Source organism: Phaseolus vulgaris, chromosome 11, assembly GCF_000499845.2.
Source record: "Phaseolus vulgaris cultivar G19833 chromosome 11, P. vulgaris v2.0, whole genome shotgun sequence".
Taxonomy (NCBI): Eukaryota; Viridiplantae; Streptophyta; class Magnoliopsida; order Fabales; family Fabaceae; genus Phaseolus; species Phaseolus vulgaris.
In genome coordinates, this window is record NC_023749.2 from 19,723,904 (window position 1) to 19,750,504 (window position 26,601).

A 26,601-nucleotide genomic window follows, 5' to 3' on the forward strand; every position below is an offset into this window, starting at 1 on the left:
TTCAGGCAAGTTAAAGACCTTCTCGCCGATGAGCGAGTTCAGGCGAGTTAAAGACCTTCTCGCCGATGAGCGAGCTCAGGCAAGATAAAATCCTTCTCGTCTCGAACGAGTTCAGGTATGGTGTAAAGGGTGGAAGAAGTTTGGAGGGTGGCTAAGGTAGGTTCGAAGAGAACGCCTAGCCACCCGGTCTCTTGTTCTGAAGCTCAAGGAGGTAGAGAAGGATCCGAAAGGCGCCTCTACCCCAAGATGAAGGAACAATGGCCAAGTTGTGAAGGCAGGAAGAAGCTGATATCGCCAAGAGTCTTTGGCGACCCGGAAAAGTTCAAGCAATGGCGAGAAAGTTAAGACCCGTTTTGATAAGGCAGATCGGGTGAGCGATGTCTTAAGCCATTAGTTGAGTTGAAGTTTGTTATTTGAAGAGCGATTCTACGCTAAGGTTCATTACCTTGAGATTACAAGTTGTTAGAGTAATTATTATTCGAAAGTCAGTGGTTCGAAGCAGTTAAGTATGTAATCGCGCTTACGAAATCGCTAAGTTAATTTCTTGAAGAAAATTGTGCAAGCAAAGATAAAGCAGACAGAGAAGTTACAAGAAGAATACAAAGACCTTATCATAAAGTAAATATCAGTTCAAGGCACATGTACAGGAAAATAGAAAGTTTATTACAATCATATGTAAGGAGAAAGCATAAAGGTAGTGGATGGAGGGAATCAATCAGTCTTCAGCGGGAACAACCTTCCCATCCACCACCTCGTTGTTGAGAGACACCATGGTAAGATCTAGATCGGGGAACAGGCAGGCGAACTGTTCCCGGGCGGCCTCGAATCCAGCAGCAAGAATCTGGGCAGAGCTCAGGTCAAGTTCTTCGATCTGTTTCTTTAGCCCCTCGTTCTGCTGCTTCAGCTCTTCAGCTTGCTTCTTGAGTTCTTCAATGGTTTCCTGAGCTTGAAGAAGGTCTTCAGCAACCTTCTTGGATTCTGCCTGCACCTGGCCCAGTTCAGCGGCGATCTTCCCGTTTTCGTTGTTGGCTTCAGCGAGCTTGGCCATGGTGTCGTCCCTTTCTTTCTCCACCTTCCCCAAGAAGACCTCCCGATCGGCTGACCTTTTCTCGAGGTTCTTCACCTTGGCGGCGTCGGCTTTGATCAATGCCTCCAAGTCAGCCACTTTGACGCGATAAGGCACTAGCTTGCTCTCCAGCTCAATCTTCTCTTGAGCCAAAAGCTGCACCTTATGGCGTAGATCGGTGGCCTCCTTGCGCGCCACCCGGAGCTCGGTGCTCATGGCATCTTCTACTCGGGAGTGCTCGATCTCGGCGAGTGTAAGATTGCAGGATAACCTCTCCGCCTCAATCCTTATGGTGCTGTTCTCGGTTCGGAGTGCGAAGAGGTCATCCTGGAGCTTCCTGGTAGAACTCTCCACAGCTTTAGAGATGATGGAGGGGAAATCCTCCGCCATCATCTTCAGTTTTGCTGAAAAGGGCTCCCATACCCTTTTGACCTCAAGAGAGAGGTTTGCTGGTGGAGGCACCGGGGGGGCTTGTTGTTGGTTTTCGCCGCCACCTTCTTGAGTTGGTTGCTCAGCAAGTGCTTATTGGCGTGGTGGCGACGTCGGGGATTCGGTGATGAGGATTGGAGAGTTGTGAGCACCCTCATCCCCGACTGGGGCAGCCCCTGCGGTTGAAGCGTTTGAAGGAGGATCCCCTCCCGCTGATACATAAGGCGTGGAGGCGCTCGGGGGGTTCTCCAAGAAGTTGGCTTCGGCGGCCTCAGCCACAGGAGGTGCAGACGCCAATGGAATCGCTTGGACTGGCGAGGCGGGAGCTGGTGGAGGAAGCAATGTTGGAGGCGGGGCTGGTGTGGATGGCGGTGTTGATGTTGGAAGTGGAGGTGGAGCTGATGGTGAAGAAGGCGCCACCCTCTTCCTCTTGGTGACGAGGCCATCTTCAGTCGCCTCGTCGTCTTCTTCTTCCTCCTCATGAACCACTTGAGGGGCTTTCCTCTTTGGTTTCCTGAGGATAAGTTTCTTGCGCTGGTTGGCGGGCTGGGCCTAGGAGGAAGTTGGGCCTCTGGGTGGCGATCTGCCCTGTGCAGCGGCGATCTCCACCACAGAGTTTGGCACGGTCTGGGAGCCCGATGCCAACCCGTGGGCTCGGGCGAGCGCCCTCAGTTCAGCGAGTTTGCCCTGGCCCAACATACGATCTGCATAAAGCAAAGATGCATGGGTTAGCTCAGAGAGAAAAATAAACGCATAAGTCAGTATGCAGCAGAAAGCAGATCAGTGGTGCAGAAAATAAAACCAAAGTCTTGTGTACAACGCACAAGACGCCCAGAAACAGTTAACAGAGATAATGTCAGAGTAAAGACTTAAACGTTGAAGTGAGTTCTAACCTATGCGAACTTCGAGTTGATCTTCGAAGAACTCGTAGGAGATGAGCGTGGTGGTGAGGAAGGTAATGTTGGCGTCTGCCACACTCTTCCAGAAGAAGCATAGGTCCTTGTCCAAAGCACCCATGCTATCAGGGCTCCTTGGCCTCCTGAAGCTGCCTTTGGACTCTTTGTTCCCCTTGTTTACCCAATACAAGGGGAAACCGTCGAGCAGAGAAGCGTCCTTGTCATTGGGGCGCACCTGGACGAACTTGCCCTTCCAGTCTTTGTAAGATTGCTGGAAGATAGAGAGGATTGACCTCCCAGCAATCCCATTAAGGCTCGCCCACAGGCGATCTCCTGGGTGTTTGGCTTCGAAGAGGAAAAGAAAGACGTCCACTGACGCTGGCAGCCCCAAGTGGTCGCACATAATCTGGAACGCCCGCACGAACGCCCAGCTGTTGGGATGGAGCTGGGCGGCGGCGATGTCGAGCTCGGTAAGTAGCTCTCTTTCAAAGCGGGTGAAGGGAAACCTAAGTTTCACCTTCTTGAACAAGGTGGTGTATATGAAGCAGAACAACCCGCCGGTGTTCCCTTTGTCGTCGACACACACTGGCAAGTCGGGGGGGCAAGGTAGCACCATCATCTTCTCGTCGTGCTCCTTGTGGAACGATAGGTGAGGCTCGTCCCCTTTCTTCAAACGAAGAACTGCCCCAGCGGAGTTTACAGAAGATGTTTCCTTCAACAAAGTCGAGGTGGCCCATGGGTACAATTTTTTGAAGTCTGGGGAGGGAACAGAGGCTCCTCCGGCGACAGGGGGAGTGGCCTGAGCCAGGTTAGAGCGGGAGGGTGCAGGCCTCTCAGCCTGGGAAGAAGAAGCACCAGGTGCTCGCGGTTGGTTGTGTGCTTGAGATGAGGGGTTTCGTGACGAGGGAGGAGGATTTGGGGTGATCTTTGAACGAACCATCTGCAAAGGAAGAAGAAAAGAAAAGGTGATCAGGGTTCGCAGAGGCTGACTCGATCGTGAAAGAGGGGTGAAGAACGAACGAACGAAGGTTCGTTGTAACGAAGACGAAGCCCTAAGTTACGAGAAAGGAGAAATAGAAAAAAACAACCCACAACGTATGCACCAGACAGTTAAAGGATGATGCGAATCGGTTAAAATGCAGGAAAAACCAGCAGAAGAAGTAAAGGAAGTACCTTTTTGTGATCGGAAGAGTGATGAAGGAAGTTGGTGATTCAGGAGGTTGAAGAACGTTGAGAGCTTTTGCAGAAGAAAGTTGAAGAGTCTGAGAAAACGAAGAAGTGATGGAACAGTGAAGAGAAATGGGTTTAAGGGTTTTTTCGAAATGGGTTTGGGAAGCGCAAACGTCAATTGAAGGTAACCGTTGATGAAGCCACGTGTCGAGCGATGGGAGGAGTGTTTGGTGGAGCGTGAGGAAAGCAGAAAGTACAACCGCTTGGAATTCTGCGCCAGTGCCACGTAGATCGGTGTTGACGTGACTCCTTTAGTCTTTTCGCTGGACAAGTCTTCGCTTAAGACTGGGGGGGCTTGTGTACCGCCCTGGTAGTCGGAAGTGATGACGTGGCATCAAGCTACAGTATAGGCGTGTTGACGAGACGCCAGGTTGGCAGAAGGGAAGGAAGTCGGGGGGCTCGTGAAGTCGCCAGTTATTAAGTTGGCGTGCTCCGATCTCCAGCACACCAGAACCGGCGGTCACCGGGTTAAAGATGAAGTCGCCAGATGTAAACTCAGGCGACCAAGTGATTAGAGATCGTCGGAGCAAGCACATCGCCGAAGATGAAGGCGGTGAAGATTATGAAGGCGGCCGGCGAGACCACAGGGAAGGTGTGTACGAAGGCACCCTAGCTCGCCAGTTCAGTAGAGATCGCACTCCAGGACAGCTATGCACTGAGTAGTATCATGCATAAGTAACTTAGCCAAAGGAGAGTCAGAAGCAGCGCCCAAGTCAAGGAGGCTCCAGATGATGGCACGTGTACGGCTGGATGCGAGCCACGTGTCCAGGTGTGTAACTGCCAGGAGAGAGAAAGTGCCCAGGTATATAAGGGTTTCCCAACGAACTTCTGAGGTACGCACGTTCAGATTGTTTTCTTTACGCTTGCGAGTTCTTGAGTATACTGTGAGAGAGAACATTGCACGGTTCCTTGAGAGTTCTTGAGTGTTACTCTCTTAGTATTTGGTGGTTCAGTCACTGACTTGGGCGTTGGAGTGCGATCGGCCGCAGCGGCACCGCTCTGTTCTTTTGCAGGTTCTTGAGGTGGATCGCGGCGAAGGATGAAGGTTGACGCGGTGCACACGTCGATCCAAGTTTGACGAGGCAAGCTTCAACGTTCTGGTCAACAGGCAGGATCACTATGTATTGGTGGAATGCTCTAAAAAGAGAGAGACATCTCCACAAGGACCCTCCCATTACATCTTGGAATGACCTTAAGGGAGCCTTGAGATGTCGCCATATTCCCTCACATTACAATAGGAAGTTGATGGACAAGCTCCAAAGACTTCATCAAAAAGATATGAGTGTAGAAGAATATTGGCAAAAGATGATGTCATATATTGAGAGGGCAAGGATTAACGAGGACAACCATACCACCATAGCTAGGTTTCTAAGTGGTCTCAAACTTGAGATAAGAAACAAAGTTGAACTTTTACCTTATAGAGATTTAAATGACTTGATTCAACTTAGCATTAAAGTTGAAAAACAAATTTTGAGAAAACAATCAAGTCAAAAACAAAGTTCATACTATGTATCTTATGACAAGGATGAGTTCCATAAAGGGGAAGAACATATACAAGAACCATCTCTAGAACTTTCCCAAAACCTAACCAAGCATATCTCTCACACTCAAGCTAGAGAAATTCCTTGTTTAGAATACCTTGGCAATGATCAATTAGCATCTCAATGTTCCAATGAAAGATGATCTTAAGGGACAAAGATGAGAATAGTAACCAAGAAAAAGAAGCTAGTGAGAGTGATGAAAATGTCAAAATAGAAAAGAAAGAGAACTTTGTGAAACAAAAGGCGTGGGAGAAGAGTGTTCCTTCCCACAAGGTCATTCAACAAGGCAAGCACATTGAAAATACCCTTGAAAACATGCTTCTTGTTGAACAACCTAGCCTTACCTCTTGTCAAGGAACACTTGCAAGCATGAGCAAAAAAGAAGAGTCTTTAAAAGAAGCTTGCATAGATAAAGATAAAGTAGATTATTTCTCATATGTGCTAGGATATCACCAAGTGAATGTCAAGTTATCTATAAGCATCTACAAAAACAAATTGTTATGTGAAGTAGTGCCTAAAGAAACTTGTCATGTCTTATTGAGACAACCATTGCAAAGTGTACAAATTCTCATAAACAATGGTTGTAACAACGAGACTATCTTTACACATAAGAGAAAAAGTCTTCATGAAGGAGAACTCATGGGCCAAATTAGAGTTGATAAAACTCTAGAGCTTTTAAAAGGAAAACTTTTTTCCCCCATGAGAAAAGAAGTTCAAAGACATTACCTTAGGTACAATTCTTGTTTTCAAACTACACCTAAGGCAATGTCTCAAGAACTCTATGCTCCTTCACCTTTTGCAAATGATCCTTGGGAAGACACAAATTTCATATTAGAGCTTCCTAGGACAACAAAAGGTTTTGATTCGATTTTCATGGATAAACTCTTCTCTAGAGAAGTGCTACATCTTCATGGTTTATCCTCAAGCATAGTGTTGGATAGAGATCCAAATTTCACAAACCATGATTTGAGGATTCTCTTTGGAAAACTTGCAACTAAGTTGTACACTTTAAATTCTTATCATCCTCAAAGGCATGGTCAAAATACATTTGAAAATCTAGCTCTTTCTTCTAAGCCTAGAATAATCATAAAGGACAAACACAACTCCAGAGATGAGCATACACACCATAAAGTAGTTCACAAAACTACTTGTATTTCTACTTTTGAGGTTATATGTGGGCTAAATCATCTTTCTCCTTTTAAGTTGTTACCATCTCCTATAGGATTTATGCCTAAAGAGAAAGTAACCACAAATGAACATTTCAAAATGCATAAGATGATTAGAGAACACATACAACAATCAAAAGAGAAACATTGTTCAAAGTTGCCAAAACCAAAAGAAAAACAAAGATGGCAACATAGTAAAATTGATTTTCAAACTAACACCTATGCTTTATTTGATGATTTCTATAGGTGGACGTTTGATCCAGAAGGACAAGCTTTGGCGAAACAAGAGGCTGCTATTCGAGATCAAGTCTGTAGATCTGAGGATAGATCTTCTCAAGAAGGAGGAGATGATGGACACCATCCAGCCACATCCATTCCCCTAGTTGAAGAAAAAGCGTTGGATTTGATGACAAATCCTTTAAAAGAGGGAGGGGATGATGGAAGAGGGCCAAGCACAACCTCATATAAAAAGACAAGAGCCAAGACGTGAGCATCCAAAGCCAAACCAAGAGCGTCTAGGCCAAAGGAAGGAGCGTCTAGGCCAAAGTGAAGAGCGTCTAGCACAAGGTGGAGAATGTCTAAAGGGAGAGCATCTAGAAGGAAGGGTAGATCATCTAGAACCTATTACTAGGTCCATGACCAAGATACGGATGTGAGACTTGGGCCAAGCTATGGATGGGAGAAGAAGCAACTTGTATATGCTACATGAAGGCCCATTAAGGATAGCTTAGTATTAGTTGTGGTGTACATAGCATAAACTTCATTCCATGAGAGTTGACCTAGATTTGCTAAAGATTTGGTCACTTTCTAGAAGGATTCTCCACATGGCCATGTGCTCCATGTGATGTAAATTTGCATTTCATTTTGATTAGCATTAGGGTTGCATTATGGTCCTCCTTAGCCTATAAAAGGAGGAGCCTACACCTTGTATTTTAAAGATTGAATAGAGTATTGTTATGCTGCCAATTTAGTGCCATACATTACTCCTTGCCTAGCTTCTAGGTTTTAATCTTCATTTCACCACCTTCAAAGGGGCTGGCCAAACCTCCCCATTTCCACACTCTTCATGCACCTTCAAGGTCACCACACCTCTTAGGAGGACCTTGTTCATCTCTTCCATTAAGCTTCCGCACCATCTTCCACAAACATCCAAGAAGAGCTCATAGGAAATCCATCAATCAGGGTGTACACATTCCCTGAAAGTTTGCTAAGGTACGCGTTTATTCAGTTTACGTTTCAAACACTTTAAAGCACTTTAAACGCTTTAAATGCTTTGAACGTTTTAAATGCGTTGAACTTTTTTAGCGCCTTAAAATGCACTTTAAGACGCTTTGAATGCGTTAGACGTTTAAAAGAAGTCTTAGACGTTTGAGACATGATCTAATCCAGTTTTCAGTTTACACACACATCCTAGTTGTTTGCTCGCGAACCCACTGTACGCACAGGCAATTAGGGAGAGAACCAGTTACTAAGTTATTTGACCACCTTTAGAGCATCCATTCACGGTGTTCCGATACGGAGGTGTGTCACCTTTGATGTTTCTCGCTTGCTGACTTGATCGTCGGAGTGCAAACGGCCGCGAGGGCGCCCCTTTGTTCACTTCTTTTCAGGTATTCACAAAGACGGGAATCTAGGTTGAAGATGAAGGTGCCCTAGCTCGCGAGTTTAAGCCACGCACGAAGACGCACCCGGTCAACCGGCGGGAACATTTGGCGCCCACCGTGGGGCCGATCTAAAACTTCAGTCCCACCGCAAGAATTCAGTTTCCAGTTGCAGTTTCCAACCCAGTTCCCTCGAGATTTTACCAAGAGCCATTGTTCAGTGAGAAATTGGTGCAGTTTTCACTGATTGCTTTTGGTTGAGTCGCTGTGTGATCGTGTTTGTTCGAGTTCGAGTTCCCAACACTTTCTGTATCCCTTGGAGTTGCCCGATAGCTAGAAGAAGTTCCAGAAACCGCAGATCATGAGGTCCACGAGGCAAGGAACGACGCGTGCTGAGAGTGAAGATATGACCATGCAACAGGTCATGGGTATGATGCAGGGATTGCAAGAAGCAATGGCAGTGTCGAAGGCCGAGCAAGAGCGCATGCAGGCGGATCTCGCGGCGTCTCAAGTGAGAAATGAGGAGCTTTATCGCATGAATGAGGAGTTGCGCCGCGGGTGGCGCAACCACACAGGGCTACGCGATGGGGACAAGCTCGAGGGTTCCTCCCCACCAAGGGAGTTCTCTACGCCGTTCTCGCAGCCGATTCTAGAGACGGTGATCCCCAACACATTCGTGGGGCCCAAGGTGACCTTCACAGGGATGGAGGACCCCGAAGCGCATCTCACTGCGTTCCACACGCAAATGATGCTGGTAGGCGGCTCTGACGTCGTAAAGTGCAAGCTCTTCATGAGCACTTTGACTGGGATGGCCATGGACTGGTTCATTAGTCTTCCAAATGGCCATATCACCTCCTTCGCGCAGCTCTCACAGCTGTTCAGGGAGCAGTATCTAGCAAACAGGGCTCCACCGCCAGTTTCATACCACCTGTTTGACGTGAAGCAGTATCAAGGCGAGACCTTGAAGGAATACATAAATTGTTTTGGGGCGCAAGTGGTGAAGGTTGGCAACACAAAAGAGCCCATGATCGTATACACATTCAGAAAGGGGGTGTGCCCTGGGCCTTTCTGCGAGTCAATCATCCGCAACCGCCCCAAAACTTTTGCTGAGATAAGGCATCGCGTGATGGAAGACATTGCCTCTGAGGGTGAGGTGTACGATAAGCGCACAAGTGTAGCACCCGCGCGTCCAAGAGCGCAGTCGCGTGCGCAACCCGCCAGGGTCAACGAGGCCACGACGGGAAGGAAGAACCAAGACAAGAAGCGCCTATACTAGGCGGGAAGGCCTCAGGCAAGGGGGACAACAGAGGGAGACAGACAGATGAGGAACAGAAATAGATCGTTAAGGCACAATTTCGTGATGGAGCTGAAGGATCTCATTGTTGTTCCCAACATAGCTGACAGGTTGAGGCCACCAGTGAAGTCTGACAAGGTGTTGGGGCCTCGTAAAGACTCATGGTGCGAGTTCCACGAAGCGTTTGGGCACCATATCAACAACTGCTTGGCGTTGGGCCATCAGCTGGATGAGCTCGTGAAGAATGGTTTCCTCAAGGATTATCTTGCTGGGCCTGCCACAACCACAGCCCTAGCGGTGCCGGAGGTGGATCAGGCGCATGAAATGCCAATCCATGGAGAAGTGCACACCATTTCTGGTGGCTTTTCTGGAGGAGGGCCCATTGCCTCTCAGCGCAAGAGGTATGGGAGGGCAGTGAATTCAGTTGCTGAGGAGGGTTCGGATAACCAGTGGGAGTCAGACCTGGTGTTCACAAGGGCTGACCTACAAGATGTTGTCCCACATGACAATGACCCTGTGGTCATTTCAGTCGTCACAGCTGGGAGGAAGGTGCATAGGGTTCTCGTCAACCAGGGTAGTTCTGTAGATGTTATGTTTTGGTTGACGTTCAATAAGTTGTAGTTGTCCCCTGACTTGCTGAGGCCTTACATTGGATGCTTGTACGGGTTCACAGTGGACCAAGTTGAGGTGCGTGGCTACCCGGAGTTAAGAACGACGTTTACCGATGGAACGACGTCGCGTACCGAAAGCATCCGGTATCTAGTCGTGAATGCCAATTCAGCCTACAACATCTTGTTGGGAAGACCAGCGCTGAATAGGCTGAGAGCAGTCGCCTCCACACACCACATGAAGATGAAGCTGGCAAATCTTAATGGCAAGGTAATTGAGATCAAATCTGATCAAGAGGAGGCCCGGAAGTGCTATGAGAATAGCTTGAAAACAAAGAGAGGCGTGTTCGTGGTACTTGAACGATCGCCCGTTTCGGGTACGCCAATGGAGGTAGAGCCCTTGGAAGAGGCAACGCCTGCGGAGCCGACGCCTGTTGAGGCCTCACACGCGGAGGCGACGCCTAAGGAAGATGCGCCCATGGAAGAAGCGTCAGAGGAGGCGACGCCCGAAGCACCCGATAGGGCGACGCCTATAGAAGAAGATCGCAGAAATGAGTCTCGTGCAGAGAACACGCGAGATAGGCGTGGGATGGGGCCAATTTAAAGTTTTATTTCAGTTGAAAATTATCAAGTGCACGGTTGTAAAGGGGACACTCTTTTTCCCTCTCGGGGGTTGTTTAATGAGGTCACCCAAGTACAAAAGAAGTTCAAGAAGACTTTATCTCAGTATTCCCCTCCCACACGATGTAAGGGCAAAGATTAAGAAACAAAACAGAGACTCAAGGCGTCGCCAGGTGTAGGCGTCGCCAAGTTAAGACATCGCCAGATAGGAGAACGAGCGTCAAAATCAAAGCAAGTAAAGGGAGCACATGCTCGTGTGCAGAGATTATCACATTAGCAAGGTACGTACAATAAAGTTAAAATCCGGGCGTCTAGTCCCTGAGTAGGGATTAAGGGATTCCTTTGGGACGCCCCCTCCTCAGGTAGGAATAGCTAGCCCCGGTGTTTGATGTTTAGACACCTCACAAGGAAGTGGCGGGGGGCGTTTCCTTCGAGCGTGGGCATCAAACAGTAAGAAGTTTCGGAGCAGTGGAGAACCAGGTCACTTGGTGCAGATACACGCACTTGAGGAGAAGCGTCATCCTTCGGGAAACCTTCTCCCTAGGCATAATCACCAAAATCCCTGGTCATCTTGGTGTTTAGACACACCAGGGACGATACGACGATGTTTCCCACACGCCTCTCCCTGGGCGTGGGCACCCAGAACACTGATTGTCTTGGTGTTTTCAGACACCCTGAGGACGAAATGGCACTACCCCCGGGCAGGCCTCTCCTCAGGCGTATGCACCAAGCGCGCAGAGATAAGGGCAAAGTTGCTTAGGTGTTTAGACACCCCGTGGACGAAACGGCTCTGCTATAATAGGCCTCTCCACGGGCGTGGGCACCAGAAGCGTGACTTTATCCCAAGTGTTTAGACACGCTGAGGATGATACGACCTCGTGTTCAGCAGGTCTCTCCTCGAGCGTGGACACCCAGTACAGATAAGATAAGCCCTCCTCGCCTTCGAGCGACGTCGAGGACCCAAAAGAACAGATAAGTCCTCCCTCGCCCTCGAGCGCTGTCGAGGCCCCATAAGAACAGATTAGTCCTCCTCGCCTTTGAGCGATGTTGAGGCCATAGAAGAGATCATGTTCTCCCTCGCCCTTGGGCGATGTCGAGGCCAGAAAAGAGATGAGACCCCTTTTTCATCTTAAGCGATGATAAAGCCAGCAATGCCTTTGGCAGTAAGTGCCTGGGAACTCAAGACAAGTAAGCAAAGAGCAAGTTGAAAACTTTTCTAAGTTCAGAAAGCAAGAGAAATTCGAAGAGCAAGAAGAATTAAAAACACGAGTCATCAGAGACAAGAAAAATACGCGAAGTTAAATCCTCCTTTGCCTTTGGGCAATGACAAGGCAGGCGACGCCTTCATGAGGAAGATTCCTCGCAGTACGAAGGCCAAGTGAAGTTCTAAGTGAAAAGACCAGGAGAAGGGTATGCATCGCGACTCAGAAGGGAAGAGTAAGAGAGAAGGTCACGTGCTACCTAAAGAGTTAAAGTCAAACGCGATGAAGAGATGCATCAGAGGTAACACCTTTGATATAGTAAAGAAAGCAGAAGCAGATAAAGGTGCAAGAAGAGTTAAGATCGCACAAGAATTTAAAGGTAGCATCCAAATGGCATTTAAATAAATAAGATTAAGAGTCAGAGTTACAGACAAGTTCAGATATTGTAAGTACAAATTTACAAGAAAGAGGGGAATATATTAAGTGCTGAGTCATTGCCCAAGGTCGAGAGGCACCACTTTCCCGTCGACGATGTGGTTGCCGGGGTCACAGTTGGAGGTGTTGATCCCTGGGTTTTCACACGTGGCTTTCCCACCCTCCAAGGCCGAAGGTTGAGGGGGTGAGTTGGCGCTCGGAGGGTGTTCCCTAAGAGATTCAGCTCCGGAGGAAGAGGAAATGGCGGAGGTTGCAGCCTGAGGAGCAGCTTGGGTGGTCCTTCTTCTTTAGAAGACCTGCCCTCCAGCAGAGTCCTCCTCATCATCAGAAGGCACCACTACCACCCTTTTACCCTTGTCAAGGGGGGCTGGCGCGGCAGCAGCTTCAACCAGCGCAAGAGGCATGGCAGCTATAGGGGGTGGTGAGTGTGGAGGGTGGTTTGGAGAGGATACAGATGGAGGACGCGATGTTGTAGGTGGGTTTTGAAGGTGAAGGCTAAGAGGAGTAAGGGTAGTCTCGGAGGTTGGAGGTAAGGAATCCCCAACCCCTTTCGCCGAAGTCTCGCCTTTGGACTTCAAGATTTGGGCGAGCCTCAGCCTTCGTTGTTTGTCCATCTTTGAATCTACACCAAGAAGATAAATGCAGTAGGGGTTAGGCACAAGTTAAGTTATTATACAAAGAAGGGCAGATAAGTCATACACTAAGTAAGAACAAGCAAAAGCAGTGAATAGGAGGTTATAAGGGTGGTTCTTATACTTATGTATTTCGCGAGGGCCTCCGCATTGTACTCGAGGCTTATCAGGGTAGAGGTGTTGAAGGCCCCCACGCTGGCCAGAATTTGGCAAGCCTCTCGATCGGTTGAGGGCAACTCATCAAGGGACTTGGGCTTTGTGAGTTTCACTTTCTCCACCCAGTACAAGGGGAAGCTGTCAAGGGCAGTGTGGTCGTAGTCAGAGAAGCATACTCTGAAGAATTTGCCCTTCCACCCCTTGAAGGACTGTTGAAACAGTGTCAGGAGGACCCTTCCAGATATGCTGCTTCACCCAGAGGCTTTTCCCCTGCTTCTTCACTTCGAAGAAATGAAGGAAGATTTAGACGGAGGGGGCATGTCCAAAGAACCCGCACAGAATGTCGAACGCTTTGACAAAGGCCCAGCTGTTGGGATGTAGCTGGGCTGGGGCGACATTAATTTCGGTTAATAGTTCCCTTTCGAACCTCGAGAAGGGCAGGCGCATCCGATGCGTTTGAAGACCACCTGGTAGAAAAAGAAGAAAGGGACCCCATTGTTGGCCCTCTCATCTCCGCACACAGGCTCGCCTGGGACGCAGGGGAGCACAGTAATATCTTCGTCGTGCCTCCTGGCGAAGGCACGGTGTTGATAGACCCCTGATCCTTCGATGTGATCTCTCCAATCTTTCATGGAGGTTAGGGTGGAGCTCTCTTCGAGCAGCTCATCGGGATCCGAGGTGTAAAGGGCCTTGTAGTTGGTTCTTGGGGGTGGTGGATTGGCGGTTGTTTTCGTACGCGCCATAGGATTGGAGAAAAATCCGAAGAAGGAAAGAAAGAGCAAAGGCTTAGCAAGGAAAAGTTCGAAGAGGAAAATGGGAAGAAACCCTAGAAAAACCCTACCCACGCGAGAAATCCACAAAAGGGGGAGAACGAAGAAGTGTGAAGGAAAAGAGAAGAACACAGAAATGCAGAAACATAAACAGTCCCAGGTAGTCGTGATAGCAATACAGTAAAGTCAAAGGGCGATCAGAGTAGAAAAATCATACCTTTTGTGATTGGAAGTTGCAAAGGTGCGAGCTTTCGTGAAGAGGAAGAACGTAAGAGTCGCGAGGTTTCGGAGAAGAAGATAAATAGTGCAGAGAGAAGCGAAAAGTGATGGAACAGTGCCTTGAGTTCGCGTTTTCGAAAAGTTATAACGTTAACTTGAAAAGCACTAACGACACTCGTCCCCAGCCGTAGGATCGTGGTGAGTGGAGAAAACGGGGCTCAAAAAGCCTAGGAGTCTCGAGGACTTAGCTCCGCCCGATCGCGAGGTGTGCCACCTCCTTTCAAGCTTGGGAGTGGTGTTTAATATTGCTAAACTGATCAAGCTTGAGTACAACCCCAAACATTTCAAGGGCTATATTGGTATGCTTTCCTGTTTCTGCTTTTACTTACTTGCACACTGTGTTGGTTTACTCTCTTACGCCTTGTTGTTCTCTTGTGCAGACATGATGTTAAACGCGGAGAAGAGGAGGATGCTAGCTGAGGCTCGTTTTACTAACCTTGTCCTTGTCGTGTAAAGCCAAGAGAGACTTTCTCTAGTGAACCATACTATTCTCAGCTTTGGTGAACTCAGACAAGAGGGAGGCTCATGATGAACCATATTATTCCCAATCTTGGCGTATCAAACCAAGGGAGAGGTTTGTTTCTCTGACCTCGTCCTAACTGTACAAAGGTATGGGAGGATTTTAACAATCGAACCATATTGTTCTCAGTCTTGGTGAACTCACACAATTGGGAGGCTCACTAAGAACCATACTGTACCGACCAGGTCATCGGGTGTGATGACGTGTCTAGCACGTGACCACGTGAGGCGGGTTTAGCAGAGCACGTGGCTAAAGAAGGGCGAGTGGTTCAGAAGCTAGTGTAGTCGCCGATTGTGGAAGCGGCGTGCTACAACGTACATGACCGGTTGTCGCCGAGATCGTATAACGTCGACGTGTTGACGATGGGAGATCAGGTGGTCTGACGCTGCCGCGAGGAGCACATCGCCAGATTTCCCGGTAAGCTCAGTTGGAGCTGATGAAGGCTCAGAAGTGTAAGTTCAAGTGTACAATTCCAGTGAGGCGATTGTTGCGCCAGCATAGGGCGTGAAGGGCGTGTGGGTTGAAAGGGACAACTTGCCTATCAGCGACAGGATTCCCAGAGTGGACATTCGTTGGTGACAAGGTCTCCTCAGCCCAAGAACATTCATGGCGCAGTGATAAGGAGGGTGCCATTAACAACAGGCGATATCACAGAGATGGTGCATTGTGCTGCACTCGATACTCGCCTGGTCAGGTGGTGTTCTAAGGCACATTGCGTGTTAGCTTGCTCCATGAGTAGATGACTTAGTTGTGCGGCTGGTTACTACACAGAAATAACGTTCAAGTTGCCCCAACCCAGATGACGTCACGTGTAGGGTTGGATGCTATCTGTTACTCCAACCCAGATGATGACACGTGTAGGGTTGGGTGCAATAGATAGGTGACGCTCGAGTTATCCTAGCTCAGTTGATGATACGTGTAGGGCTGGGCGTTACCTGCTATCCCAGCCCAGATGGCGACACGTGCAAGGCTGGATGCGAGCCACGCGTCAAAAAGCATAACGGTCTGGAGAGAGAAGAAACCTAGCTATAAAGGTAAACTTAACAGAATCTGCAGAGGTACGTTTCATTACGGCTTATTTGCTAGGGTTGTGTGCTTTAGTACGGTCCTACAGAGCATATTTTCTCTGAGTTTTGGGTGTTCTTGTTACTGACTTGAGCGTCGGAGCGCCACCGACCGCAGAGGCGCCACCTTGTGTTTTCAGGTTCTCTGAAGAAGCTTTCGTGGTGTGGACTTGAAGGGCACGTGGAGTCAAGCTGGTGAGGAGGTTCGTGACGAGGCAACGCTTTGGCGCTAAGTCAGCCGGTAGGATCACATACTATTCCCGATCTTGGTGTATCAAACTAAGGGATAGGTTCGTTTCTCTTACCTCGTCCTAACTGTACAAAGGTAAGGGAGGATTTCAACTGTCGAACCATACTGTTCTCAGCCTTGGTGGACTCCCACAAAAGGGATGCTCACTAAGAACCATACTATTCTCAGTCTTGGCGTATCAAACCAAGGGAGAGGTTCATTTCTCTGACCTCACCCTCACCGTACAAAGGTAAGGGAGGATTTTATCTGGTGAACCATACTGTTCTCAGCTTTTGGTGAACTCACACAAGAGGGAGGCTCACGAAGAACCATATTATTCCTAGTCTTGGCGTATCAAGCCAAGTGAGAGGTTCATTACTGCACTGTACCAAATATTTCTCTTTAACTGAATAACTGGAATTTTATTGGGTGACCTCATTAAAAAACCCTTATGAGGCAAAAAGAGTGTCCCCTAAAACTGTGTACAATGTAATAATGTTAACTGAAATAAAACTTAAGGTTGGTCGTGTTCCACGTACGAGGGATTGCTCCACCTTCTAAAGTCTCGAGCTTGTATGCTCCATTCCCAAGGGCCTCTGTCACACGGAAAGGACTAGTCCACTTGGGAGACAACTTGTTTTCTAACTGGTATGGGTGGGCTTTTCGCATCACCAGGTCGGCGACCTGGAACTGCCGAGGTCTCAGTTTGGAGCTATACCTGTACTCCACCTTTCTCTTCAAGGCTTCTACCTTGATCCGTGCATTTTCTCTGACTTCATCCAATAGATCCAGGTTCACCTTTCTCTCTTCGTTGGATTCTTCAGCCACGAAGTTATGGAAATGTGGTGAGCTCTCCTGGACCTCTACAGGAATCATCGCGTCTGAACCATACACCAAGCTAAAGGGTCTCTCTTTGGTTGTGGACTGGGGAGTGGTGTGGTAAGCCCACACAATTCTAGGAACTTCTTCTGCCAAGGTCCCTTTGGCTTTATCTAGCCTTCTCTTCATACCTCTAAGTAGAACTTGATTGGCAAACTCGACCTGCCCATTCATTTAGTGGTGTTCGACTGATGCAAACACCTACTTTATGCCCAGCTCTGTGCACAGCTTGCCCAACTGTTGCCTAGCAAACTGGGTGCCATTATCGGAACTCCAAAGCGGCATACTATATTCTTCCACACAAAGTGTTGGACCTTGTGGGCTGTGATTTGCGCCACTGGCTCAGCCTCTATCCACTTTGGGAAGTACTCAATGGCAACTACGAGGTACTTCATCTGTCGAACTGCTAGAGGGAATGGCCCTAGAATGTCAATTCCCCCAGGTATGGAACGACCATGGGCTATAGATCGACCTCAGCTCTTCCAGGGGCGCCTTGTGCCAGTTAGCATGTTGTTGGCACTGTTTGCAGCGTTGTGCATACCTCGTGCAGTCTTCCCTCATGGTTGACCAGTAATATCCTGCACGAACGGCCTTCAACGAGAGAGCTCGGCCACCGATGTGACTCCCGCATATCCCTTCGTGAAATTCTGCCATAATGCGCGTGTACTACTCACCACTTACACATATCAAGGTGGGGTGAGTGAAACCATGTCTAAAAAAATTCCCATCGATCAAGGTGTATCTTCTCGAATTCTTCTTGACTACTCTAGCCTCTGTGGGTTCCAGCGGGAGTATCCCATCAGCCAAGTAGCGTTAGTAGGGGGTCATCCAAGTCTCTCATCCTTCAACCAGAAAAACTTGCATTGACTCTTCCCCTAGTAACGCGTATGTGCCAACGACCGATGACTTCTCTTGACACCTTCCGAGGTGCTTATGTGTTGGACTTCCACTGCGTCGCCAGGAGAGCTCTACCACGAAGTCAGCGTAAATTTGACCTTTGATAGGTCCTCTAGGTTTGTACTGCACATCAAACTATGATAGTTCTACTGCCCAACGCACCATTCTTCCTACCACATCAGGCTTTTGTAAGACCTTGTGAATGGCAGGTATGTCATCACGATCACCATGAAGCTCTAGAAGTAGTGGCGAAGTCTTCGTGTTGAAAACACTACCGCCAAAGCTGCCTTCTCTATGGCCTAGTACTTACCTCGGGCCCTTTGAGCACTTTACTCACAAAGTATATTGGTCTTTCTACCTGGTCCTGCTCCTGGATCAGGACCGAACTAATCGCCCGATTTGTGACTGCGAAGTACAACCGAAGCGGGGTGCCGAGTTGTGGCTTGCACAGTACTGGGGGTGGCCAAGTACTCCTTCAATTTGAGGAAGGATTCCTCACACTCCTCGGTCCATATGAACCTGCTATTTCTCTTTAGGCATTGGAAATAGGGATGCCCCTTATCTCCCCCTGCTGACACGAATTTGGACAGAGCAGCCATCCGCCCTGTCAATTGCTGCACTTCCTTCACCGAGATCGGGTTGCGCATAGTTATGATTGCAGCGCACTTCTCTGGGTTCGCTTCTATTTCACGCTCAGGGAGTAGGAACCCTAAGAACATACCTGCCTCCACCCTAAACACACACTTTTCGGGGTTCAGCTTCAACTTGTATCTAGCTTCGTAAATAGCTCTTCCAAATCGACGACGTGTTGGTCTTTCACCTGAGAGGTGACACCGTGTCGTCCACGTACGCCTGAACATTTCGCCCTATAATAGGCGCAAGCACTCTGTCCATCAGTTGCTGGTAGGTCGCCCCTTCATTCTTGAGCCCGAAGGGCATAACTTTGTAACAGTAGCAGGAGAGCTTCGTCATGAATGCCATATTGCATTCGTCCCTGGGATGCATGCAGATTTGGTTGTACCCCGAGAAAGCATCCAGGAAACTAAGGATTCTACACCCTGAGGCGTTGTCTACCAAGGCGTCGATGCTGGGCAGCAAGTAGAAGTCCTTAGGGCAGACTTTATTAAGATCCGTGAAGTCCACACACATCCTCCACTTCCCGCTAGCCTTCTTGACCAACACTACATTCTCCAGCCACTTTGGGTATTGTATCTCCCTGATGTGGCCAACGCTCAGCAGCTTCTGGGTCTCTTCTCTGATGACCTGTCGCCTATCGTCATTGAAATTTCTTCGTCTCTGGCGGACAGGTCGGACCTTTGGGTCCATGGTGAGGCGGTGGCACAGGAAATTGGGGTCGATGTCAGGCTGACCATGCGAAAGCATCCATGTGTCGTGCTATGACCTCGACAATCTGGTCATGTGCTTCTTGGCCCAAAGATTTTCCAAGCTTGAACTTCTTACCCCCGATCTCCCTCTCCAACACTTCCTCTGCAGGCTCGGGTCGTATCTCCCGGGCAATCTCGAGACGGGTGACCCCTTCTTCCCTTGGAGGTTGGGTGGTGACTGATCACACTCCTCTCTTTGTCTTGAGGCTATTCTCATAGCACCTCTTGGCCTCCTTTTGATTAGATTTCATGGTGATCATGACTCCTTCAAGGGAAGGCAACTTCATCTTCATATGCCTCAACGAGGCCACTGCTCCAATCCTGTTCAAAGCAGGTCTGCCAAAAAGAATGTTATAGGCTGAAGGAGCGTTAACGACAAGATACCTGATGTTGGCGGTGCGGGACTGTGTGTCGTCTGTGAAGGTCATCCTCAATTCTATGTGCCCCCGCACTTCTATTTGGTCTCCTGCGAAACCGTACAGGCAGCCAACGTAAGGTATCAACTGGTCGGGAGACAACTACAGCTTGTTGAAGGTCGACCAAAACATCACGTCGGCCGAGCTTCCCTGATCTACGAGGACGTGGTGCACCTTTCTGCCTACTGTCACCACTACGATCACCACGGGATCATTGTCATGTGGGACCACATTCTGCAAGTCAGTTCTAGTGAAGACGAGGTCGGGCTCGGGCGTCTGGTCTGACCTCTGCCCTTCCACTGTCATCACTCATCTGGTGTACTTCTTACGCTAGGAAGCGGTACACCCTCCTCCAGAGAATTCTCCAGCGATAGTGTTGATTTCTCCATGGATGGGCACCTCGTGCCCCTGATCTCCTACTGGGGCCGCTGTCGTCAGGACACCCTTCGGCTCTTGCAAGTAGTCCTTTAAAAAACCGCTCCTTACCTGTTCATCTAACTGGAATCCCAATGCCAGACAGTTGCGCAAGCTGTGGTCAAAGGTTTGGTGGAACTCGCACCAAGCGTTTATGCTGGGCCCTAGCCTCTTATCGGTCTTCAGGGGAGACTTCAACCTGTCAGCCACGTTGGGGATGGCAATCAGCTCTTTAATGTCCACCCAAAAATTGTATCTGTTGGGGGCGTTTTCTCTCGTGCGTGCCCTGGTTTGGGGCTTCCTCACTTCGTACGATGGTTGTGCTCCCAGGGTTTTCTTCTCCGTCGTGGCCTTATGCACCCTCATAGGCTGAGGACGACCAGTTCCTCGAGGTCGGACAGGGTCAATGCTATCGCGCTTTTCTGTGACCTCTCCTTCTACGACGATATGGGCCATAGCTCGACGTCTGATCTCGCAAAATGTCTTAGGGCGACATCTTATCAGTGAATCACTGAAGGGTCCTAGCAGGACTCCCTTCTTGAAGGCATGCACCATCATGTCTTCGTCCTTAGTGTGCAGCTTCACCACTTGTGCCCCGAAACTATTTAAGAAATCTTTCAATGACTCTCCCTAGTATTGGCTTACATCAAAAAGATCGTATGAGATTGGAGGGGGAGCCCGGTTGACAATGTATTGTTCTCTGAACAGCGTTGAGAATTGAACGAAGTAATCTGTCCATCAGGAAGACTGACGAACCAGTCCAACGCTGTGCTTGATAGCGTACTCATGAACAACTTACAGTGCACGGCATCGGAGCCTCCTAAAAATATCATCTGGGTGTGGAAAGCTGTCATATGGGCCTTTGGGTCCTCTACACCTGTGAAGGTGACCTTTAGGCCCATGAATGTGGCTGGTATCACAGTGTCCATGATCACCTGAGAGAACGACATGGGGCGAGCCCTAATTGGCATGGGCGGGGCCCGCTCTTCCACCATACGTTCTCCTACATTCTTTAAATTCCTGTGCAGTTCCACGTTAATTATGTGCAACTCTTCATTGCTCGCTTATGACGCGGCCAGGTCGACCTGCAAATGATCCTGATCGACTCTCGACGCTGCTACCGCCTGCTAAGGGCATGTATGGTCTCCATCAGTTGTTGCATGGTGACGTTGTCCCTTCCTTCTGTCGTAGTTGATCCTTTCCTCGTGTTTCTCATGTTGTTAGGTGGCTCTCAACACGATTGTGAATGGGACCTAGTTTTATTGGGACCCACAGTGGGCGCCAAATGTTCTCGCTGGTTGACTCAGCCGTTGTTGACTTCAAAGGCAGATGGTGGCTCCTCCTATCTTCTGGTGGTTTCCACTCTCTCTCTCTCTGGGTAGCTGAGAGTGGCTCCGTTGAAACAGAGGGGGCCCTACCTGTTGATTGCACTGCGACGATCAAGTCAGTACTGGGCTAAGAAACAATGATTATGTAAAGTAGTTTCATTCTTAGAAACGACGTACCTTTTCTAGGGTTCTTACCACCCTTTATATAGGTTGTAATTAGGTCAACTCCCTATCCCTCAAGGATCTTTCCTTAAGTGGAATTAGGGTTCGCTGGTGAGGCATCCTTTGACGCATTGCACAAGCTTAGCGCAGCCGCGACACAAGACTTGCCTCTTCTGGACTGCAATCTTTCTAACAGCATGGCCACCAGGGTACCAACTCATGTACCAACACTTTGGCGCCATCTGTTTTGTGGGTGTCCTAATTATTCATGTGCCATGCGTACAATCTTTCCCTGGAAACCCTAACCCTTATGGGCCTTAGTGCCTCCAGGGAACACTTGCTTGTGTCGTACCCGAATGTACTATGCACACCCCATGCATGATCCTCTCGTGATTTTAGGTATTTCTAGTATCTAGGTGTTAACTCACGTTAACTCATACTATTTGTGTGGCCCAGCTTACGTGGTCCACTTTACTGTCGGTCCACCGAGGTCCGATGTCGACGTCTGATGTTGACCTCTTCGTCAATCGAGTTCTAAGGTCTGACCAGTACAAATTTAATAAAAAATTAAAGTGTCTTATTATTATATTTTTATTTTAAAAAAAATATAACGTTTAATAAATTTAAACTTTTTAACGAAATTGATGAACACTAAAATTAATTCATTTTAAATATATTATATGTTTAGTAAAATTTTAAAAGTATATTAATTTAATAAACACGACTCTTTTAAATATTTAATAATTTTATTTAACTTGAATATATTTTTTATCCAACAAATATAATAAATTTAATTTTTTTAACGAAATTGATAAGTATTAAAATTAATTAATTTTAAATATATTCTATTTAGTAAAATTTTTAAAGAATATGAATTTAATAAACACAGTTGTTTCTAATATTTAATAATTTAATTTAAGTTTACTATATTATTTTATTTAACAAGTATAACGTTTAAAAAAATAACGAAAATTGATCAATATTAAAACTAATTTATTTTAAATATATTTCATGTTTAGTAAAATGCTAAAAGTATATTAATTTAACAAACACAACTCTTTTAAATATTGAATAATTTTATTTAATTTGACTATATTTTTTATTTAACAAATATAACACTTAATAAATTTAATATTTTTTTATGAAATTGATCAATATTAACATTAACTCGCTTTAAAATATATTCTATGTTTAGTTAAATGTTAAAAGTATATTAATTTAATAAACACGATTTTTAAATATTTAATAATTTTATTTAATTTGACTATATTTTTTATTCAACAAATATAACGTTTCATAAAAAAACTTATGAAATTGATTAATATTAAAATTAGTTCATTTTAAATTATTCTATTTTTAGTATAATTTTAAAAGTATATTACACAGTTTTCTTAAATATTTATTTAATTTTATTTAATTTGACTATGTTTTTTATTTAAAAAAAATATAATATGTAATTATTATATAAATATAAATATAATATTTGGATAAATAGTTTCGTTTATAGTAAAATAAAAAAACAAAAACTTATTGTTAATTTTATTTTAACTCAGTTAAGTATTGAAGTGGTTGAGGATGTGATTGGACATGTCTTTATTAAAGAAAATAAAATAAAATAAAATAAAAATTTAATTAACCTTGAAATAAGTCGATTTTGTAAATTTAAAATCTTTAATGTCTTATTATTGTGGCTTGGAGGGATCTACTGCTAAATTTGCATTGGAGATAAAATAAATGTAGATATTCACTACCCAAGAAAGGGTAACGAGAACACATGAAGAAATTTGTGTTGAAACTAGAGAAATTTGCTAGGAGGTAAAAGTACCTTTTGTAGAGAGTGTTGTTCTCGCTGTTCGTTTTGGAACAAGTCTAATTGGATGCAATTTGTTTGATATTGTAGGGTAGAATGATCCAAAATTTTTGTTTAGTTTATCTTGTTTAATATTTCGAAATATGTCTTTGTAATTAGGGTTTTTGAATAATTAGAATTTATTTTCAGAGTTTATGGTTTATGAATAATTAAATATTAATTTGGTGGTTTAAAGTTATATTTTGGGTGTAGGATGTGATTCAAGCAAAGAATCTCATTACATGTACAATGAAGAAGAGGTTGATGAAGTGTAGAATTGCGATAAGTAGTCTAGTCTGAAAATGATAATGAGACCGATAGACATTAATCTTTTGAGGTTTCAAATTTTAATGAAGTCAGTGGAGAAGATATTGAATGTGATCACACCAATGAAGAATTAGACAATTGCATAAATGAAGTAGAAAGAGTGAATGCACTCAAAATTTTAGAATTCAAAACTTTAAAATAGATGTGAGTAGAGTATTTTTGCAAACAAGAATGTGAAATTCAAGTGAGTGAAAACACAGATACTCCAAATGGTAAGAAAATAGAAAAAAAAAAAAAAAAAAAAAAACACATAGTCCAAATGGTTAAAAGAAAAAAAAAATTGCTTTGGGACTTGCGACCATTTGCTGAAACACTTGTATCTATGGAAGACAAAATATGAAAGTAAATTACAAAACTATGGAAGTCAATTAGTGGTGGAAGTTCGCATGCAAATTATCCAATAAAAATTAAAATTAAGATAATTGAGTACATATTTAACCTTTAGTAAGTTTTAGGTGTGTTTATTAAAAAAAAAATTGTTAATATGTAATTAAAACCTTGAAATGAGTCTTTTCCTATTTATGTTGTAAATTTAAAAGTTATTGAATAAAATATTAATTAAATTCTTAAAATTTATAATAGAAATATAAAAAAAAAATATTAACATAGAACACATAAGATTGGCCTTTTGAGTGCAGGAAATGTTACAATCGGGTAGGAGTTTATCCAGTTCTTTCTAGCGAAATTACGTCCGTGACAGAGTTTTGCTGCTTCAAAATGCTTTGTTATTTTAGTATGAAACATAATTTATTTTAAAAAGTACTAAAACATTTCGTGAACAACTCTGTCACTTGACTTGATGTTGATATTTTATATTTTTTTCTCTTCCCTTTGATGTTACATTACACCGTGTTCTGAGACAGTGTTGTTGACTTGCAGGAAGCCCCTGCTTGTATGATGGAGAAGATCCAACACAGTGAGGTGGAAGTGAAGGGACTGAAGCTGCACGTGGCAGAGATTGGAACTGGTAACTAATTCCTTCAAGACCCTCTTGGAATACCATCTAACAGTCATTTGCATCTACTTCATATTAATCATTTTTGTGTTGGTGAAGGCTCCAAGGCAGTGCTATTCTTACATGGATTCCCAGAGATCTGGTACACATGGAGGCACCAGATGATTGCTGTGGCAAACGCTGGTTATAGGGCTATTGCCTTTGATTTCAGAGGCTATGGACTCTCTCAGAAACCAGCTGAGCCAGAAAAGGAAACCATGTATGACCTAGTTCATGAAATAGTGGGTCTTTTGGATGCTTTAAACATCACCAAGGTAAGGCTAGCTGTACCACAGTGCACATGTTTTATGAATATATCAGTTTCGTGTGTGTGAAATAAACCATTTGTAATGTGTGGCTAGAATTTCTATTTCCAAGTTGTGAACTTCGGTTTAGATCTTCAACACGCAGCCCCAAAATAGACAAGGAAGTACAATAACAGCGCAAACAGAAACTAGGAGATGGTTTGTTTCTTCTGATAACTTGGCTTGTTGAAAAAACGCATTAACTTGGTCTAAGGCTGATGACTGAGGATAGAAAAAAAAAAGCACCTTAGTTGAAAAGGTTACAATTTTCTTTTTGTAACTAATGGGATTTCTATTATTTAGAATCAAATTAATCTCCTATATTGGTTTATTTGGAGTGAAACGGCACCTCTTTCTTTTTATGACTTCATGTCGCTGAGATGAATGAACTAATTGCATGCTCTGTTCAATTGTTTGTTTATATCAGGCTTTCCTTGTTGGCAAGGATTTTGGGGCAATCCCGGCATATCTTACAGCAGCTGTACACCCAGAAAGAGTGGGTGCTGTAATAACTTTAGGCGTTCCTTTCTTGCTTCCTGGTCCCTCTGCTGTCCAAAACCACCTTCTCCCCAAAGGCTTCTACATTACTAGGTGGCAGGTACGAATTCTATCTGGTATCATAATTTTTATTTTCCTTCTAACTTTAAATATTAGTTAGCAGTTACTGACTAATTTCGATTTACAGGAGCCTGGAAGGGCAGAAGCGGATTTTGGCCGCTTTCCTGTGAAATCAGTGATAAGGAACATCTACACTCTCTTCTCTAGAAGTGAGATTCCAATAGCAGCTGATGATCAAGAAATCATGGATTTGTTCAACCCATCTACTCCTCTACCACCATGGTTCTCTGAGGAAGACCTTGCAACTTATGCATCTTTATATGAAAAATCTGGATTCAGATATGCATTGCAGGTTCCTTACAGGTAAACAGAACAGATTCCCATTTTCCTTCTTTCAAAACTGAAAAGGTGGAATTCATTATAAAGGGAAACTGAAATGCTACTCCAGATATCTTTCTCAACTAAAATTATATCTACAAAACCTTTCATTTTCCTAGTTACTTAAAAACATAAAATGGTATTTATAAATAACAGATTTCAGTAACATGCATTTGGACAATTTTATGCAGGAGTCTCAAAGTGGAAACTGGCTTAAGTGACGTGAAGGTTACAATTCCAGCAGTTCTCATCATGGGTGAGAAAGATTATGTTTTCAAGTTTCCAGGCATGGAGGACTATATCCGAAGTGGAGCAGTGAAAAATGCTGTGCCTGACCTGGAAATCACATATATTCCAGAAGGCAGCCATTTTGTGCATGAACAAATTCCAGACAAGGTGAACCAGCTCATCATTGAGTTCATTGACAAACAAAGGATCTGATTCTGTTCTACGGCTAAAAGCATGTTTCCATTAAGATCTCTGTAATTTCTAGTCTGCTTAATCCAACGCACGCTGTAATATCCGGCTCTGATACCTCCAGTTCATGAAGAAGGGGGTATACGTTGTAATAAAGTCTGGAACTTCATATCAAATAAAATCTGCAATTTGTGATGGTTGATGTTATAAAGAGATAATAAATTTATCAGTTTTAGGCCCAGCCTGCAAACCCTTGAGTGTGCTTGCGAAACCTTACCAATACCACCAAAGACTGAATATGAAAAAAAATTCAAAAATAGTGGAAAACAACACATATCTGATAGTACGATAGTACACAATATAACACTCATCTGAAATAGTCAAATTCTGCTATGTAATAATCAACAAAATTAGACATCTAAATGCCACACTCTATTACCTTCCTTCTAACACACTATCTATATTATCAAGTAAAATTTATCAGAGATTATAAAATCATGAATTGAGACTAAATGAAAAATAAAAAATCAGTCAAAGAAATATGTTAGGAGCG

At 45.2% G+C, this 26,601-nt stretch overlaps 1 protein-coding gene across 2 annotated transcripts; it reads left to right on the forward strand.

Annotated features, from left to right (window-relative positions):
- The first annotated feature begins 24,178 nt into the window (after nt 1-24,178).
- LOC137833399 (uncharacterized) lies at nt 24,179-26,243 on the forward strand. Of its 2 annotated transcripts, XM_068641756.1 has the most exons (6): nt 24,179-24,197; nt 24,276-24,363; nt 24,451-24,665; nt 25,123-25,293; nt 25,381-25,616; nt 25,823-26,243. In XM_068641756.1, exons 2-6 carry the CDS (start codon nt 24,291-24,293, stop codon nt 26,070-26,072), a joined length of 945 nt encoding a protein of 314 aa, XP_068497857.1. In that variant the 5' UTR covers nt 24,179-24,197; nt 24,276-24,290; the 3' UTR covers nt 26,073-26,243. The 2 variants fall into 2 exon arrangements, with proteins under 2 accessions (XP_068497857.1, XP_068497853.1); XM_068641752.1 differs by having other exon boundaries at nt 24,185-24,363.
- The last annotated feature ends 358 nt before the right edge of the window (nt 26,244-26,601 follow it).